This window comes from Lemur catta, chromosome 3 (genome assembly GCF_020740605.2).
Source record: "Lemur catta isolate mLemCat1 chromosome 3, mLemCat1.pri, whole genome shotgun sequence".
In the NCBI taxonomy this organism is placed as follows: domain Eukaryota; kingdom Metazoa; phylum Chordata; class Mammalia; order Primates; family Lemuridae; genus Lemur; species Lemur catta.
The window spans coordinates 116,223,068-116,237,856 of NC_059130.1; the positions used below are offsets into that span (position 1 = coordinate 116,223,068).

At 56.3% G+C, this 14,789-nt stretch overlaps 1 protein-coding gene and 1 long non-coding RNA gene across 2 annotated transcripts; both read right to left on the reverse strand.

Moving 5' to 3' along the window:
• Positions 1–3,298: 3,298 nt before the first annotated feature.
• On the reverse strand, positions 3,299–9,724 carry CTRC (chymotrypsin C). Its single transcript, XM_045546562.1, has 8 exons — positions 9,685–9,724; positions 8,328–8,419; positions 8,126–8,223; positions 6,906–7,031; positions 5,952–6,088; positions 4,961–5,106; positions 3,978–4,130; positions 3,299–3,370 (listed from the first exon to the last, which is right to left on the reverse strand). The coding sequence occupies exons 1-8, from the start codon at positions 9,722–9,724 to the stop codon at positions 3,356–3,358; spliced, it is 807 nt and encodes a 268-aa protein (XP_045402518.1). The 3' UTR covers positions 3,299–3,355.
• Positions 9,725–9,936: 212 nt separating this feature from the next.
• Positions 9,937–14,746, reverse strand: LOC123635962. Its single transcript, XR_006734260.1, has 5 exons — positions 14,459–14,746; positions 14,023–14,123; positions 12,128–12,166; positions 10,735–10,830; positions 9,937–10,471 (listed from the first exon to the last, which is right to left on the reverse strand). It is a non-coding gene; the product is annotated as an uncharacterized LOC123635962 (long non-coding RNA).
• Between the last annotated feature and the right edge of the window lie 43 nt (positions 14,747–14,789).

Below are 14,789 nucleotides of genomic sequence, written 5' to 3' on the forward strand. Positions count from 1 at the left end.
CTGCTACTAATGTGAGGCAGAGAATGTGGGTTTGGCGGCTGCCAAGAGGGCCCTGGTCATCCACACTTCCTGCATCCATGCCCTGTACCACGTGACTTTGCAGTGCCTGCCCAGAGGAGGGGTAAGAGACTTGCAGAGCCAAGCTGTCCCAGCCTGACCCATACTGGGTCAGCCAACACCCTCCCGACCCCTAGGCATAGAGTGAGTACAGCCCGAATCAGCAGGGCTACCTGACTCCCCTGCCACTGCCCCCAGATGTGTGAGCAGTCACTACCCACCACTGGACGCCACTAGGGGCTGGGGGTTGGTTGTTAGGCAGCACTGTCATGCTACAGCTGCTGGTACAGTGGCTGAAAGCCTTTTGTGACTGGGAGCAGTAATTCTCCTCTCAGGGCCCTGTCTCTTTGGGCTCTTTGCCAGCTCTAGGGAAGAGTCCGTTCCCTTGCTTTTGCCAGCTGCTAGTGGCTGCCTGCGTTCCTGGGGGTGGCCCCCCCATCTCCAAAGCCAGCTGCAGCATCTTCAAATCTCTCCCTGAATCCGAGTCCTGGCTTTCGTTTTCATGTCTCCCTCTCTGACCCTATTGTCTCCCTGGTAAGGACACCTGTGAATTACGCTGGGCCCGCGCAGGTCATCCAGGATGAGCACCTGGATCCTTAATGCAATCGTATCTGAAAGGTAAGGCAACACGTTCACAAGTTTGGGGGAATTAGGATGTGGACACCTTTTGGGGAGGCATCATTCTGTCTACCGTAGATACGCTCTGATTCTTGGGCACGACAGTGGATCTTGTCCCTAAATGTGAGAATTTTACACTGTTGTTGAACAAAGAAAACTATGGCTTGTGTTTCACCATGTTGCTAACAAATAGTCGTTTTGATGATTCAATCGCATTCCTGAAAGTTTATAAAAATTTGGGGCTGGAGGAGGCTGCTGCTCAACACTGCACGTTTGCCTCTCACGTCATTACGGAATATCTCCCTTTTCTCCTCTTCGTTACTGCCTCGGTCAGGGCCACGTCATGTCTGCCCTCAGAACAAAGTGCCATCAAGCCCTACCACGGCACATGGCCTTCGTGAAGGGCCATGGCTCACTGTCCCTGCTAGGGTGACTGGGCATCTTGGTTTTCCCGCACTGAACTACCTGTGTCTTGGAAAATTCCTCAGTTCAGGGTCACTCAGGACAGTTTGTCACTCTACCCTGCCCCTGCCGTTATGTTCTGGAAACACCAGCTGCTGGCGTTCTCTTCCAAAGTCACTGTGGCTTGGCTCATGCTGTTCCTTCGGCTGGCGCGTGACCCCTTTTGTTGTTCCCTAGGGTGTTGATTAGGATGTGCTGAGCTGCAAGTAACTGAAAACCTACTACAGTGGCTAAAATGAATGTAGATTTATCTTTTCCACCTGGCAAGACATTCAGAGGAGGACAGTTGCTGGCATGGGTTCTGCAGCTGCTGAGGTCTGAGCTGATGTCTCTGTAATTCTCTTGGCCACCAGATGGCTGCTTCAGTTCCAGGCATCGCATCCGCAGTCAAGGCAGGACGAAGGGGAAGAGGGGACCATCAGCTGTGTCAGAGCCCCCTTATCAGGAAACGTTTGCTTTTCCAGGGGGTTTTGCCTTACATTGCAGGCAGCAGAGCATGGTGGACAAGAGCATGGGCTCTGAAGCCAGATTACCAGAGTCTGGATCCTAGCACCACCACCTTCTGCTTAAACTTCCTTGGGAAGTCACTAACCCTCTCTGGCCTCAGTTTTCTCATCTGTTTAATGGGGATGATGTTAATAACAGCCTACCTCACAGTGTTGTTTTGGGGGTTTGAGATAATAAATGTAAAGCATATAGAACAGTGCCTGGCACATACTAAGTGTTCAATAAACATTAGATATTATTTAATTTTTATACCTTATAGGCCAGAACTGAGTCCCATAGCTCCCTAACTACAAGGGAGCTGGGGACAGCAGTGGTTAGCATTTATAACCTGCAATGTGGAGACGGGCACAAAGGAAGATGACTGGGAACGAAGTTTAGGTCAAGCCAACGGGGGTACTTTCTGGACTTGGGCACCTTCCATTCAAATTTTGAGGCTCAACTTAGGTGTCACTACCTCCAGGAAGCCATCCTGGATTCCTCCTGCCAACTAACAGTGGTTTCAGTGTCCCGTTCCTGTCCTCCTGGTCTACATTTCTATTTTCACAAGTGTACCAGGGAACTCGATGGTCTGTTTGCGGGTCCGTCTCCTGCAGAGCCGGGATCTTGTCTGAACCACCTGCGGATTCCCAGCTCCGAGTGGTACTAGGCTACTTGTAGGCCCCGTTGCTTACTGCGCAAATAAAGCCTTTCCTGAGCATTACCCTGGCATCGTGGGGGTGTGGGAGTTATGTCCGTTGCCCCCTTCCGGGGAACAAAGTCTGATGGAGACGTGGGACAACGCCTGGGCCAGTCAGAGGCGTCTGTGGCCAAGGGCCCCCTGGGAGGGGCTCAGGGGAGGGTGTGGGGCTCCTCCGTGGAGCAGCACTTTCTCAGGAGCGCCCCAGATCAGGGACCCCTGCAGTCCGGGTCAGGTTCCCCACCTGGAACGTGCCTCACTGGACACTGGGTCCCTCTTGTATCTGGCCCCAAGTGCCCTCCGGTCAGCCTTAGGGGGACCGTCCCTTCCTGAGGCTCTCAGGGCTCACGCGTTGCCAGCTGTCCACACCTGTGACCTGCCCCAACTCTTTCCTGTCTTCGGGCCTCTTTTCCCCACCTGTCTAACACCGTGACAGCTTGTCCAGCTCTGACCCCTGTGACTCTCTGTGGAAACCATTGCTTTCCTCAAAGCTGTGCCCTCTGAGGGGGCGCTGGGGGCTCCTCCTCCTGTCCCCACACCACGCCCAGCATGGGGACCAGCATGGGTCAGCGCAGGGAGCCCAGGCCACCTGCAGCCACAGGGCCCGTGCTGGGTCAGGGACCTGCTAGGGAGCTCCTTTCTCAGGGAGCCTGTGGTTGTCCCTGAGCTCTGGGCATCCTCCTTGGCCTGGCCTCTCTGGTCTGGGGAAGGCAGCCCTAGGGGGCCCCATCCTCCACCTGCAGCTGGGGGGCTTGAGGACCCGCCAGGCCCCTCTGTGGAGACAGGATCAGAAAGGCGAGTGATCCGATCAGGGTCTCACGGCTTCCTGGGACCCCTCCCCCACTAGTGCCCCCAGCAGCTCCTTCCAAGGCCCAGCCAGCCTGGCTAAGGGGGTCTCTCTCTGGTGCAAAGAGGCAGCTCTCAGAGAGCCCAGGAACCCACGGGGGAGGCGCAAATCAAGAATCCAGGCGGCTTGAGGGGGAAGGAGGTTTATTTTCGTTGCAGGGACTTGCTGCGGTGGCTCCCAAGGACAAATCACAGCTGCGTTTTCTGAAGGAACAGAGAACAGTGTGAGCGACTCTGGGGCGTGCCACCTTCTGGGCAGCACAAGGCTCTGCCGGGAGAGGGGGTCCGTGGGGGCACAGCCAGCAGCCTTGACAAGCCAGCCCTGTCTCTGTCCAAGGGGTCTCAGCCCACTGTGCAAAGGGGGCTCAGAACACAACCAGTCCCCAGTGGGAAAGCCACCAACCCAAGTGCCCCTCTGTGTCCCCACCCTCAAGAGGACAAATGGCCATCCACACCAGCCCCTCTCCTCTCCTGGGCTCTGCTCTCAGGGGGCCACGTTTCAGTTTTGGGGGTTGCTGGTGTGGTGCCTGGTTGGGGACACAGGTATTCGCCGAAGGCAGCGGACGGATGGGCGGAGGAGCTCATGGCGGTTTCCTTCCCCGCACCCAAGTCAAGGCGTGCGCAGTAAGTGCTCAGTCCGTACTTCTCGAACGCGTGGGTGAGCGAGTGAGAGTGACTGTGTGAGTAAGTGCACGAGCGGGTCACTGAGCGAGCACGTGAATGAGTGAATAGATGCATGAACGAGCGAGGGAGCGGGCACGGGGAGGAGAGGGGCTGACGGGGGCAGGCGGGGCCCGGAGGCTGCACCCACCTGGTTGATCCAGCTGATGTAGGCAGACACCCGGGTGAAGACTGTGGGCTTCTTGAGGGTGTTGCAGCCCAGCCCGGAGCCAAAGCTGACGATGCCAAACACCTCCCAGGATCCGTTCTCAGCCTGGCAGTTCAGCGGGCCGCCCGAGTCCCCCTGCACCAGACCAGCAGGGCATCGGCCACCAGGCCTGCCCCACAGGGAAGGGAAGCAGGGGTGGCAGGGGTGGGGCGGGGGATGTGGGCTGGCTTCTCAGCCTCGCTAGCCCGTTTGGGCCTCATTCTGCCCCTGGTGAGCGAGGCAGAGAAAATGTGGTGTGGGGCTGCCTTGGCCTCGTTCTGGGGCGGTTGGTCTGGCTGGAGATTTGCTGTGTGATCTTGGGATGGCGCTAACCCACTCTGTGCATCAGTACCATGTCTAAGACCCTGTGGGCTGTCTGGAGAATCGAGGACGCTGGGAGCCTGGGAGCCGTGTTGGAGGAGTGGGGAAGGAGGGTGGGAGTGGCGAGAGGGTCGTGTGTTTGCAAACAGGACAGTCCCTGTTTCATGGCTCCGTGTCAGACTCCCTAAGTCCCCTGTCTCCCTAGACTGGTGGAGCTCATGGCATGAAGGAACAGGTGTAGAGACGCCAGTGAAGCCTCTTCTATGTCCTTTAGACTCACTCAGTCCTCACAGCAACCCTGTGAAGTGGTTACTATAGCTCCATTTTATAGATGGGAAAACTGAGGTTCAACAGCCTTCCCAAGGCTACAGAGCTAATAAGTGGTGGGACTGGGACTCTAACTCAGATCTGCATGTGCAGCTCTCACACTCTCACCAGTCTGGGGGATGGGGGTGGGTCAAGGTGACGGGTTCCCCCTAAGCCTGCTGGGCCCAGCCAGGGCCCCGTCTCCTCCCAGGAAAAGGGTTTGCTCAGTCACAGGCCCCTTTGCCCCCATCCGCTCGGCCACCTGCAGTAGGGACAGGGTGTAGGGCCTGGCCACTCACGTTGCAGGCTGAGGTGACGCCGTCGCCCCCGGCGCACACCATGGTGTCCTTCACCCTGGACCCCCACCAGTCCCTCTCGGCGCACGTGGCGTGATCCACCACAGGCTGCAGGCCCTGCTGCAGCTCGTCGGCGATGGGGCCGTTGGCTGGGGAGAGAGGGGGGCGGTGAGCGGGGCGGCCCCAGCCCACCCAGCCTGCCCTGCCCCAGGCCCTCGGGAGCTGTGGGAACCGCACCACTCGCCAGCCCTCCGCGGGTGGGGAAGGGAGCAGCGGAGGCCGAGCCCACCCACGCAAAGCCCTCAAGGAGTAACTGTGCAGTTGTCTTTAAATTGGACTCTGGGGGTTAATTGTCATTCTTTTCCTGTAGGTCTCTGCCTTTGGTGTCACCCATTAAAAGGTCTCTCTCACCTGAGATTTTCTAACTATTGAGCAGCATTTTCCTCTACATCTCCTGTAGTTTCATTTATTTGCATTTAACTTCCAATGCAGCTGTGACCTATTTGGGCGTACGGTATAACATAGGCTCTAAGCCCCACCCCCAAATAGGCTTATTTTAGCTTATGTATATACATTTACTCTGTGCCAAGCCCTAATCTATGCACTTGACAAATTCTTTTTTTGGGAGGGGGGTAGGGTCTCACTCTGTCGCAGGGGCTAGAGTGCTGTGTCGTCGTCCCAGCTCACAGCAACCTCAAACTCCTGCGTTCAAGCGATTCTCCCATCAGCCTCCCAAAGTGCCAGGATCACAGGCATGAGCCACCACTCCAGGCCAGACAAATTCTAACCCATTTAATCCTTATAATCCCCCTCGTATGTGCTTGTTAGAGTGTCCATCACGTGGTGTGTGCTTAATAAATATTAGCCGTTATTATTACAAAGTTTAAAATGATGTGAACATGTTTAGGCAAAAAGGGACAGTGGTGGGCAAAGGTAGGTGGCGCATGCTGCCACCTCCAGGAAGGCTCTTGGGATTTGCCAGGGGTGTACTCACTCCAGAGGCGGCCCCAGCCGGTGACGTAGCAGGGGTAATCCTGAGGCAGCAGGGAGTCCTCCTCCGGCAGGCAGGCCAACTGGATGGTGTCACTCAGCTCCACATGCTCTGCCAGCTTGATGAGGGCAATGTCGTTGCTGGAATCCAGAGCGGAGAGGGTGAGCAGGCAGGGGGCCCCGAGGCTCAGGCTGTGAGCGGGGAGTCAGGCCGGGGTGGCCAGGGGTCCACCATGAACATCCCGACCACCAGCTTCTCGTTGGCCTTTCGGGATGTCGGAGCACGAGTGATTCAGCGTCTAACATGATCGCCCGCCCTGTTCGGCCTTGTGCTTCTCTGCAGGTGTCACCGCATGGGGAAAGGGATGACAGAGGGGACACCGGGGCAGAAGCGTTCAGAGCCACAGCTGGTTATGTATCGATCGGAAATGAAGCTGTAGCAAATGGGAAATTACAATGATAAAAGAGTGGCACTTGCAGATGCCATTTAAAATACTTTCATGTTACAAGAATGAAAGCTGGCAACCTTAGACAGGACGGCACTGGGCTGTGTGACCTGGGACCAACCCCTTAACCTCTCTGAGTCTTGGTTCTTTGTCCAGGGCTGCTGTGAGGATTAAATAAGAGATGACATATAAAGTGCCTGTTGCAATGTGTGCATACAGTAGGCACTCAATAAAGGCGAGTCCTGGTTCAGCCTCTGGAAAGACACTGTGGGAGCCTCAGGGGTCTCACTCCTTGTGCACCTTCCGGGGACCCTTGGCCGATGAGGGGGACGGGAGGGGTGTCCTCCCTGCTCAGCATTTTCCATTTTGTGCAACAGAGTCATCCGCTGGCTGCTCAGGGGAGGGTGGGGGGCCAGGTCCGGGGGGCGGGGGCGGGCTGTGCGGCTCCATCGCAGGGACCCCTCCTTCTGCACTGTCCCCAGGGGCCATGAGCTGGTCAGCGGGGCACTCACCGCAACAGGAAGGAGTTCCACTTCTCGTGGACGTAGATGGTGTCGACAGCCACAAACAGGGAGCCCGCCTCGTCTTCCACCTCCAGGTTGTTCTTCCCCAGGCCCACGCGGTAGGTCAGGGTGTTGCTGGGCAGAGGAAGGGGACCGGGTCAGGGTGGCCTCCTGCCCCCACTGGCCAGTGGGGTGGATAGAGAGAGAACTTGGGGCTTTGTTAACTCAGCCCTGTGGCCACCATGGGACTCATTTGGGGGAAGCGAGTGTCTGTCCCCACTGTCCCTTCTCAGGGTGTGGGGAAAGGATCCAGGACTAGGAGTCAAGGGCCTTGGGTTCATGCTGTAGCCTCGCCTCCACTAGCTGGGAAGCCTGTGCCTCAGTTGCCCCATCTGTGAAGAGGAGGTAATATGGAACTTACCTCCCAGGGCGGCGGTGAGAATAAACGAATCCAAGTTCCCGCCGCCTCTTGCCTACGTTATCGCGACAGCCACCTACCTGCCCCCCTGCTTCTACCCTGGCCTCCCTCCCATCTGTTCTGAACCCAGCAGTGTGAGTCTTTTACAATGTAAGTCGGCCTGCGACTCTCTTTTGCTCAAAACCCTTTCCAATAGCTCTATCTCCTTCAGGGTCGAAGCCAAAGTCCTTATACTGCCCTGTCCCCTTTCTAACCCACCTCCTCTTGCCCTCCCCTGGCACACTCTGCTCCTGCCACACTGGCTTTCTTGTTATTTCTCACCCGAACCTCCAGATCCCTCCTCCAGGCCTCCTCGCGGGCTGTTCCCTCTCCCTGGAACGCCCTTCCCCCAGATGTGTGGCTTCCTCCCTCACTGCCTTCAGGTCTTTGCTCAAGTGTCCCCTTTCCGAGCGGTCTCCCTGGCCAGCCCATTTAAAATAGAATCTCCTTGCTCTTTTTGTCCTCTTCCGACCTTATTTTTCTTCATTACCACTCAGTTTGTTGTGTATTTATTGTTTACTTGTCTGTTGCTCTGCCTTCCACTGGAATATGGGCTCCCTGAGGGCACAGCCTTTGTCTTCACTGCTGTGTTTCCTGGCACTTAGTAGGTGCTCAAGAAATCCTTGTTGGCTGAATAAACGAACAACTGAGTTACCGGATGTAGCTTGCTTAGCCCCGCACCTGGAGTGTGTAGTAGATGCTCAGTGAGAGCAGCTTATCAGGCCCCCGCCCCGGGGGGACTGCAGGCCTCCGCGGCATCGTCCCTGCTCACCTGATGCAGTGGGCAGCGGTGAGGACGAAGTTGCTGGCAATCAAGGTGCCGCCGCATGTGTGCCTCCATGTGTCGTTCTTGAGGTACTGGAGGGAGATCTGCAGGAGGGTGGGCAAGGGCGGCGTGTCAGCCCACAGGTCCCCAGGGCCCCTCACCCCACCACCCTCTCCGTCCCTGCCCCCCACCCCTGCAGCGTGCTTACCTGCCAGGGCCAGCTGTGGGGCTCGGCGTTCTCTCCCCCCACCACCCGAGCCGATAGGTTGGGCTGGACGCTGGGGACCCCGCAGCTGGAGGCTGGGGAGGCAGGAGGGCAGGAGTGCAGGTGAGTGGGGCTGGCCTCCCCAACGGGGAAGGGGCAGGGGGGATGGGCAGGTGAAGAAAGCACAGACTTTGGGGGCGGGCAGACCATGTGACTTTGGGAAGCCACCTAGTTCTCTGGGCCTCAGCTTCCCTTTCTGTGAAATGGGAAGAATGGCTGGGCAGACCATGTGACTTTGGGAAGCCACCTAGTTCTCTGGGCCTCAGCTTACCTTTCTGTGAAATGGGAAGAATAGCACTAACCTGGTGAGTTTGTCCTGAGAGCTAAATTAGACAACTTGCATAAAGCGTTTAGCAAAAGGCCCAGCACAGAGACGATGCTTAACACACTGAGGGAACTAAAACGATGGCTGGCATGTGTGTGGGTGCCTGGGCATGCCTGTGTTTCTCCTGTCCTTCTGTCCCTGTTTAGGCCACTGTATGATGGCAGTGTGTGTGTGTGTGTGTGTGTGTGTGTGCACACGCGTGCGCGTGGGCATTAAATCCACAGAGTGCCAGACCGTCGTGGCTGGGAAGCTGTGTGGAGTGGTCACAAGCCTGTCCTGTACCACTAACCAGCCATGTGACATTGGGCAAGATACTGAGCCTCACTGAACCTCGATGTCCTCATCTGTAAAATGGGGATATTAGTAGATCCTACCTCTCAAGGTTGTTTTGAGGATCAAATTAACTCCTGCAGAACAAGGGCTTAGCAGTGCCTGGCACATCATAAACATGCAATAAACAGGAGTCGCTATTATTACTGTTGCTGTTATTGTTAGCTGCAAGGACTCTTAATCAAGTGCTCTGATTTGCCAAAAAAGCCATTGAGATTTAGAAAGGTGAAGTGACTTGTCCAGGTCCTGCAGAGAGTGAGTGAGTGGCATTTAAGCCAAGTCCGTTGGCTCTTAATATGGGAGAATGCCATCAAACGAGGAAACAGAGAGTCCTCAGGGAAGAGCTGCTGCTGGGAAAGGCAGGCCCGATGTCCCTGAAGGAACCCAGGATGGGCGTCTGCTGGGTCCCCGCCCCTTGCTCGGTGCTTTCCACACCCCATCGCTAATCCCCTCCCGACCTGGGCATTCAGATCATTGTCCCTGTTTTGCAGCCAAGGAAGCAGAATTGCCAGGCGGGAAGAGGCTCGTCTGACACACAGCTGGTCAGTAGCATCTGAACCCATGACGCACCCCAAAGAGTCTTTCCTGGAGAGCAGAGGGCCCTCTGGTCCTGTCCTTGTCCCCAGAGGCCACCCCATCGCTTACCGCAGGCCAGGAGCACAGTGAGGATGGTGATGCCCAACATGGTGCGGGTGCCCAGGACCGACTGGCCGTCAGGGTGGGCAGGGGCACACTTATAGGCAGGAGAGGGGTGAACCCACCTGGTCAAGGCTAAGCCCCCCTTGGAGAGAAACCTGTTCTAATAAGGCTCTTTCCCTGACCTTGGGTGGTTACTGTTTAATTTGAACAAGAAATGGGGCTAGCTCAGAAGCAAGGATTTCCCAAATACCCTGCGACAGCAAATTCTGCACTGCAGTGGTTTTTGGCAACAGCCTCCGCCCCCGACTTTGCTTGTAGTGTGCTCTCATTCTCTCTCCCTACCTTACTCTTTCTAGTTATTTATTGGGCACCTACTATGTGCCAGGCATTGCACTCAGTAGTTCTTGCATTATCTCACCTAACTCTTCCAACAGCACGAAGTATTAATAGATGCTATCATCCTCTCTTTAAAGACGAGGCAGCTGAGACTCAGAGGGTGAGTGACCGTCCAGGGTCACCCAGCTGGGTGGCAACAGAGCTGGGCTTTGAAGGGGGTGCTTCCAACACCAGTCGGGGCTTCAAACTGCTGGGACACGCGGTTTCCTTCTGTCTTTGTAGAGCTGTTAGCTGCTTCCTGCCTTTTCCTTTCTCCCTCGTTCACCTGACCGTGCCTGGGCTCTCCTGCCCCTGCTCCCGGGCTGTGGATGGGGCCCGAGGCTCAGCGGCAGGTGCTTGGTTGGCCAGATTTCTTCCTGGAGCCAGCTTAGTTGTTGGCCCCTCAGTGTCCCTGTCCCTAAAATGGGCGGACAGGGCCAGATGGACTCAAGGGCTCCTTTCAGCCCTGAGAGTCTCTGACTTGAATGTCAAGTTCAGTGGCACATCTGACTTTGTGGCACGTGGGGTGGCTCCAAAGCACTGAGTGACAGAAGTTCTAGCCAGAGCCGCCAGCACTTCGGGGCCAGCCCATCCCTTGGAGCATCTGATTTACTCCATTTGCCCCGAGGCCTGACTTGAGCCCGGTTGGTCCGGTTCCCCTTCCTCTTCCCTTCTACTCACCTGAGTTCTTGGAAGTCCTTCTCTGGGCTGGGCCCACCCATCACTTTAGGAATTGTCTCCTGATAAGAAAGTGCTCCCCTGGTTAAAGATGGTTATCTGGGGGTGAAGGAGGATTCTAACTTACATAGTTTTATGCAGCTTAAATTCTTTTTCAAAAACAAGTGTACATTACTTTGGTAATATAAAAACCATTAAGTTTGATTTTTAAAAAAGATACAGGCTGGGCACGGTGGTTCACACCTGTAATCCCAGCAAGGAAGCTAAGGTGGGAGGATTGCTTGAGGCCAGGAGTTTAAGACTAGCCTGGGTGATATAGTGAGGCCTTGTCTCTACAAAAAATTTAAAATTAGCCGGGCGTGGTGGCACATGTCTATAGTCCCAGCTACTTGGGAGGCTGAGGTGGGAGGATCACTTGAATCCAGGAATTTGAAGTTACAGTGAGCTATGATTGTGCCACTGCACTCTGGTCTGGGTGACAGAGTGTGACTCTGTCTCTAAAAAATAAATAAATAAATAAAAACAAAAAGATACAGAGATGGGGAGTGTGGGTGTATGTTGCGGGGGGCAGGGGGCAGGGAACGGGGGGCCTGTCCTGCTGAGATAATCTCAGTCCCTTGTCCTGGGGCATCTGGGGACCTCAGGCTGTGGGGACCTTTCTGTTGCAATCTAGAGGCTGGTCTTCATACAGGGGTCCGTGACTACCGCCCAATCCAGCTCGGACCCAGAGATGGTGGTTGCCAAATCCTGCAAAGGCCACCCTGGCCTGGGGACTGACACCACAAGCAGAGATGTGGACTGAGTGAGGTGACAGGTCTTGGGAGTTAGCAGGGTCTGGACCCAGGAGACAGGAGGCCTGGTCTGTCTCTGTCGGTGGCTAGCTGGATGACCCCAGACCCTGGGCAATCTCTTTGGGCCTCAGTTTCCTTAATCAAGCCTCTTGGTCAACCTGGAAAAATGACTAACTGGGCTTCTACACGTGGGAGCGTGTGGATTTACACTCACAGAGATAAAGCACTGTCTTAGCCCACGTGTCAGCTGTGTGCATGCCCGGAGGTACACGAGCAAACAGGGACAGGAACGCACACACACGCCTCCATATCCACAGACATGCACACACCAGTCGCACATATGAAGCATTCAGTTATGTATAGAGACATGCAGAGCCATGTGCCACACATTCAAACATGTACACAAACATGTGTACAAGCTGTGTGACCTTGTGCTAGTGGCTCAACCTCTCTGTGCTTCCACTCCCTCTTCTGTGAAGTGGGGGTAAAATGGTACCTGCCTCCTGCTGGGGAAGTGCCTGGCGCACGGGAAGCACTGTGTGAGCATTTGCTGTTACTGTCATTATTGTTGGCACCTGGTTTTCATGAGAAGTCTTGAGACTGACCTGGTCGTAGGGCGCTTTTGCCTTCATGGACCCTTTCCTCTGTCAAAAAATACTAAAAATATGTTTTATGGCTGTGCGGGTACAAAGATGAATGTAATCCGGTTTGGATTCTATTCATTTTTTTCCTATTGATTTTGAAGAAATGAACACATTTTTGTAGGCCCCCAAAGGAACCCTGGGCTCCCGGCACTGTGCCCGCTGTCCCCGATGGGTGCGTGAGCCCTGGCTGTGGCCCCACCTCATGTGAGCTGATATAGGAAGGGCTGAGCCAGAGTTCGGGAATGTTCTGTGAATCATCCTGAGCACCTGCCCTTGGCCCCGGAGGCGCTTGTTAGCTGTGCCCTCGGGCAGCCAGGAGAAAGCTGTTCTCGCTGGAAAAAAGTAGGCAGGGCTGGAGCTGCCTCCGGCATGTGCACGACTGGGGCCAGGCCCTCATGCAGGGACTAGCCCGCCAGAGGATGCCATTACCCCAGTGGCCCAGACTGCCTGAGTTACTGTGGTGACACCAGGTTGGTTGACCTGATTTTCTGGCCAAGATAACCAAGACTGAAGCAGCAACCCCAGGCGGCTTGTGGATACCTGCAGGGGGAAGCCCGAGAGAGCGAATGTCAGGTGGTTGGAAGGGTGGGGCCTTGGGGTTGGATTAACTTGCGTAAAGATGCAACTGTTTTGTTTGCCCAGACTGTGAGGCACCGACACACTATATACACAGAAAACATTCCGTCATTCATTCATTCCTCCCACGATCACTGAGCACATACTACGAGCAGGCCCTGTGCCGGGATTGGGTTTACAGAGATGGTAAGACCCTGTTCAGCATGGGGGGAGCTCCCTGCTGGCCAAGGCGATAAGTGTTCCTTGGTGAGACGGGCCAAAGGCTGGGAGCTCTGCGTGAGAGGAGATTCGTTCTGGGCGGGAGTTTGATGGGGTGCAGGCTGGGAAAAGATTCCTTCTGTACAGATTCCATGTCCAAAATGAATTTGAGGGATTGAGGATGTGAGGACACTAGAATCCCCACCTCCATGCTGCTGAACACTGGGATTTTCAGGGCCTGGAGTGACAGGTTCACTCCAGGACCTGCGACCTTAGAGTCCCTGAGCCACTCAGGGCCAGACTGTCGGAAAATGGAAAAATAACCACAGGTGACTCAGCGGAGGCTGAGCTGGGGGTGTGGGGGGACATGGTCAAATGGTGCCCTGGGGCCTCAGTCGCAGAGCCAGGATGGGGAGGGGCGGGGGATGGGGTGAGAGCCTGAGAAAAGAGGCAGGTGCTACTGACTGGGGCCCAAGTTTCCTGGCTGCTGGGACGGGACCCTCAGGTGGCAGCTGTCATGTCTTGGGTGAGCCCCACTAAGGGGCCAGCCGAGGGGCTGGCAGGGTTTCTCCTCAAAGCCAGATGGAAGTGCAGGGGGTTAGAGGGGGTGGGGGCCCGGCAAGGGGTTGGCACTCAGTGAGGGGTGACGGGTTCAGCGAGGGAAGAGGGTTCAGTGGGGGTTGGGTGTTTGGTGATGGGCCGGGACTCTGTGCCAGGAGGGTTTTAAGGAACCATCTCTCCTGGTCCCTGGATCATCCTGGGCCTCTTCCTTCCTCCACCTGCCTCCTCCACCAGGCTGGGCACGGAGGTCGTGCGCAGGCTCAGGCTGAGGGCCCTGGGGGGCTGCGACCTCGTGGTGGCGGGCCCTGGCTTGGGACAACTGGCCCCTGTCTCACGTTCCGAGGGCTTGAAGTCCATGTCTGTCACCAGGCCAGCAGGGCTCGAGCTCTGGAGCTGAACTGAAGCCCTTCCCTTCCAGCACCCTCCATGCCTCGTTCCTGCGACCCCTTCTGGGAGGGTGTTGGGGATGCTGATGTTCGTCCCTTGGGGAAGGGGTGTGGGAAGGCAGTGCTTAACCTGACCTCTTGCGCTGACAGTGGTGGCGTCTCCGGCACTGGGTAGCGCGTAGGGGTGGCGAGTCCCAGGAAACGCACTTCCAGGATGCTGCCCTCCCGGGCAGGGCCTGTGAGGATGCCCGGGCTGCTGCAGTACCACCCATGACCACCCGGGGGCAGCCGTGCCCAGCCCAATCCCAAACCCCAGCTCCCCACCCTGCCTCAGGGTGTGCACCATGGGGGGCGGGGGGGGCGCCCCACCTGGAGCCACGGGGCTGGAGAGACCCCAGACCCTAGCCCACCCTTGCACTGAGCGGATGGGGAGACCGAGCCCCAGTGGCTAATCTGTCCAAAGCCACACAGGGAGCTGCTGGTGTCCACCCGCCCCTAACCTCCCCTTCCCCCGGGGAGTTTTCCCAGCCTGCTCAAGACTTTGGGCGTCTCTGTGCCTAACTGCAGGCACCTGGGGGGCCACAGGGTGCAGCCATCCAGAATCCCTGGGGTCTTAATGCCACTCCCGGCCCCCGCGTTGTGTGCCTGGGCCCAGATCCTGCTGCCCTCCTCGCCTGTGTGTCTCTGGAAGGCTCTCCAGGCTTCCCCGTTCTTGTCTGCAAAAGAGGAATAAAAATAGCACCCCCCCAGAAGCTCATCCTGAGGATTTAAACGAGCTAATCTATGCAAAGCACTAAGCCTAGCGCCTAGCCACAGCATGTGGACATCAAACACCAACCTCTCTCATTGGTAATGGTGCCTGCACTTCTCCCAGGCTCTGACGTGACTGTCCCAGCATCCAG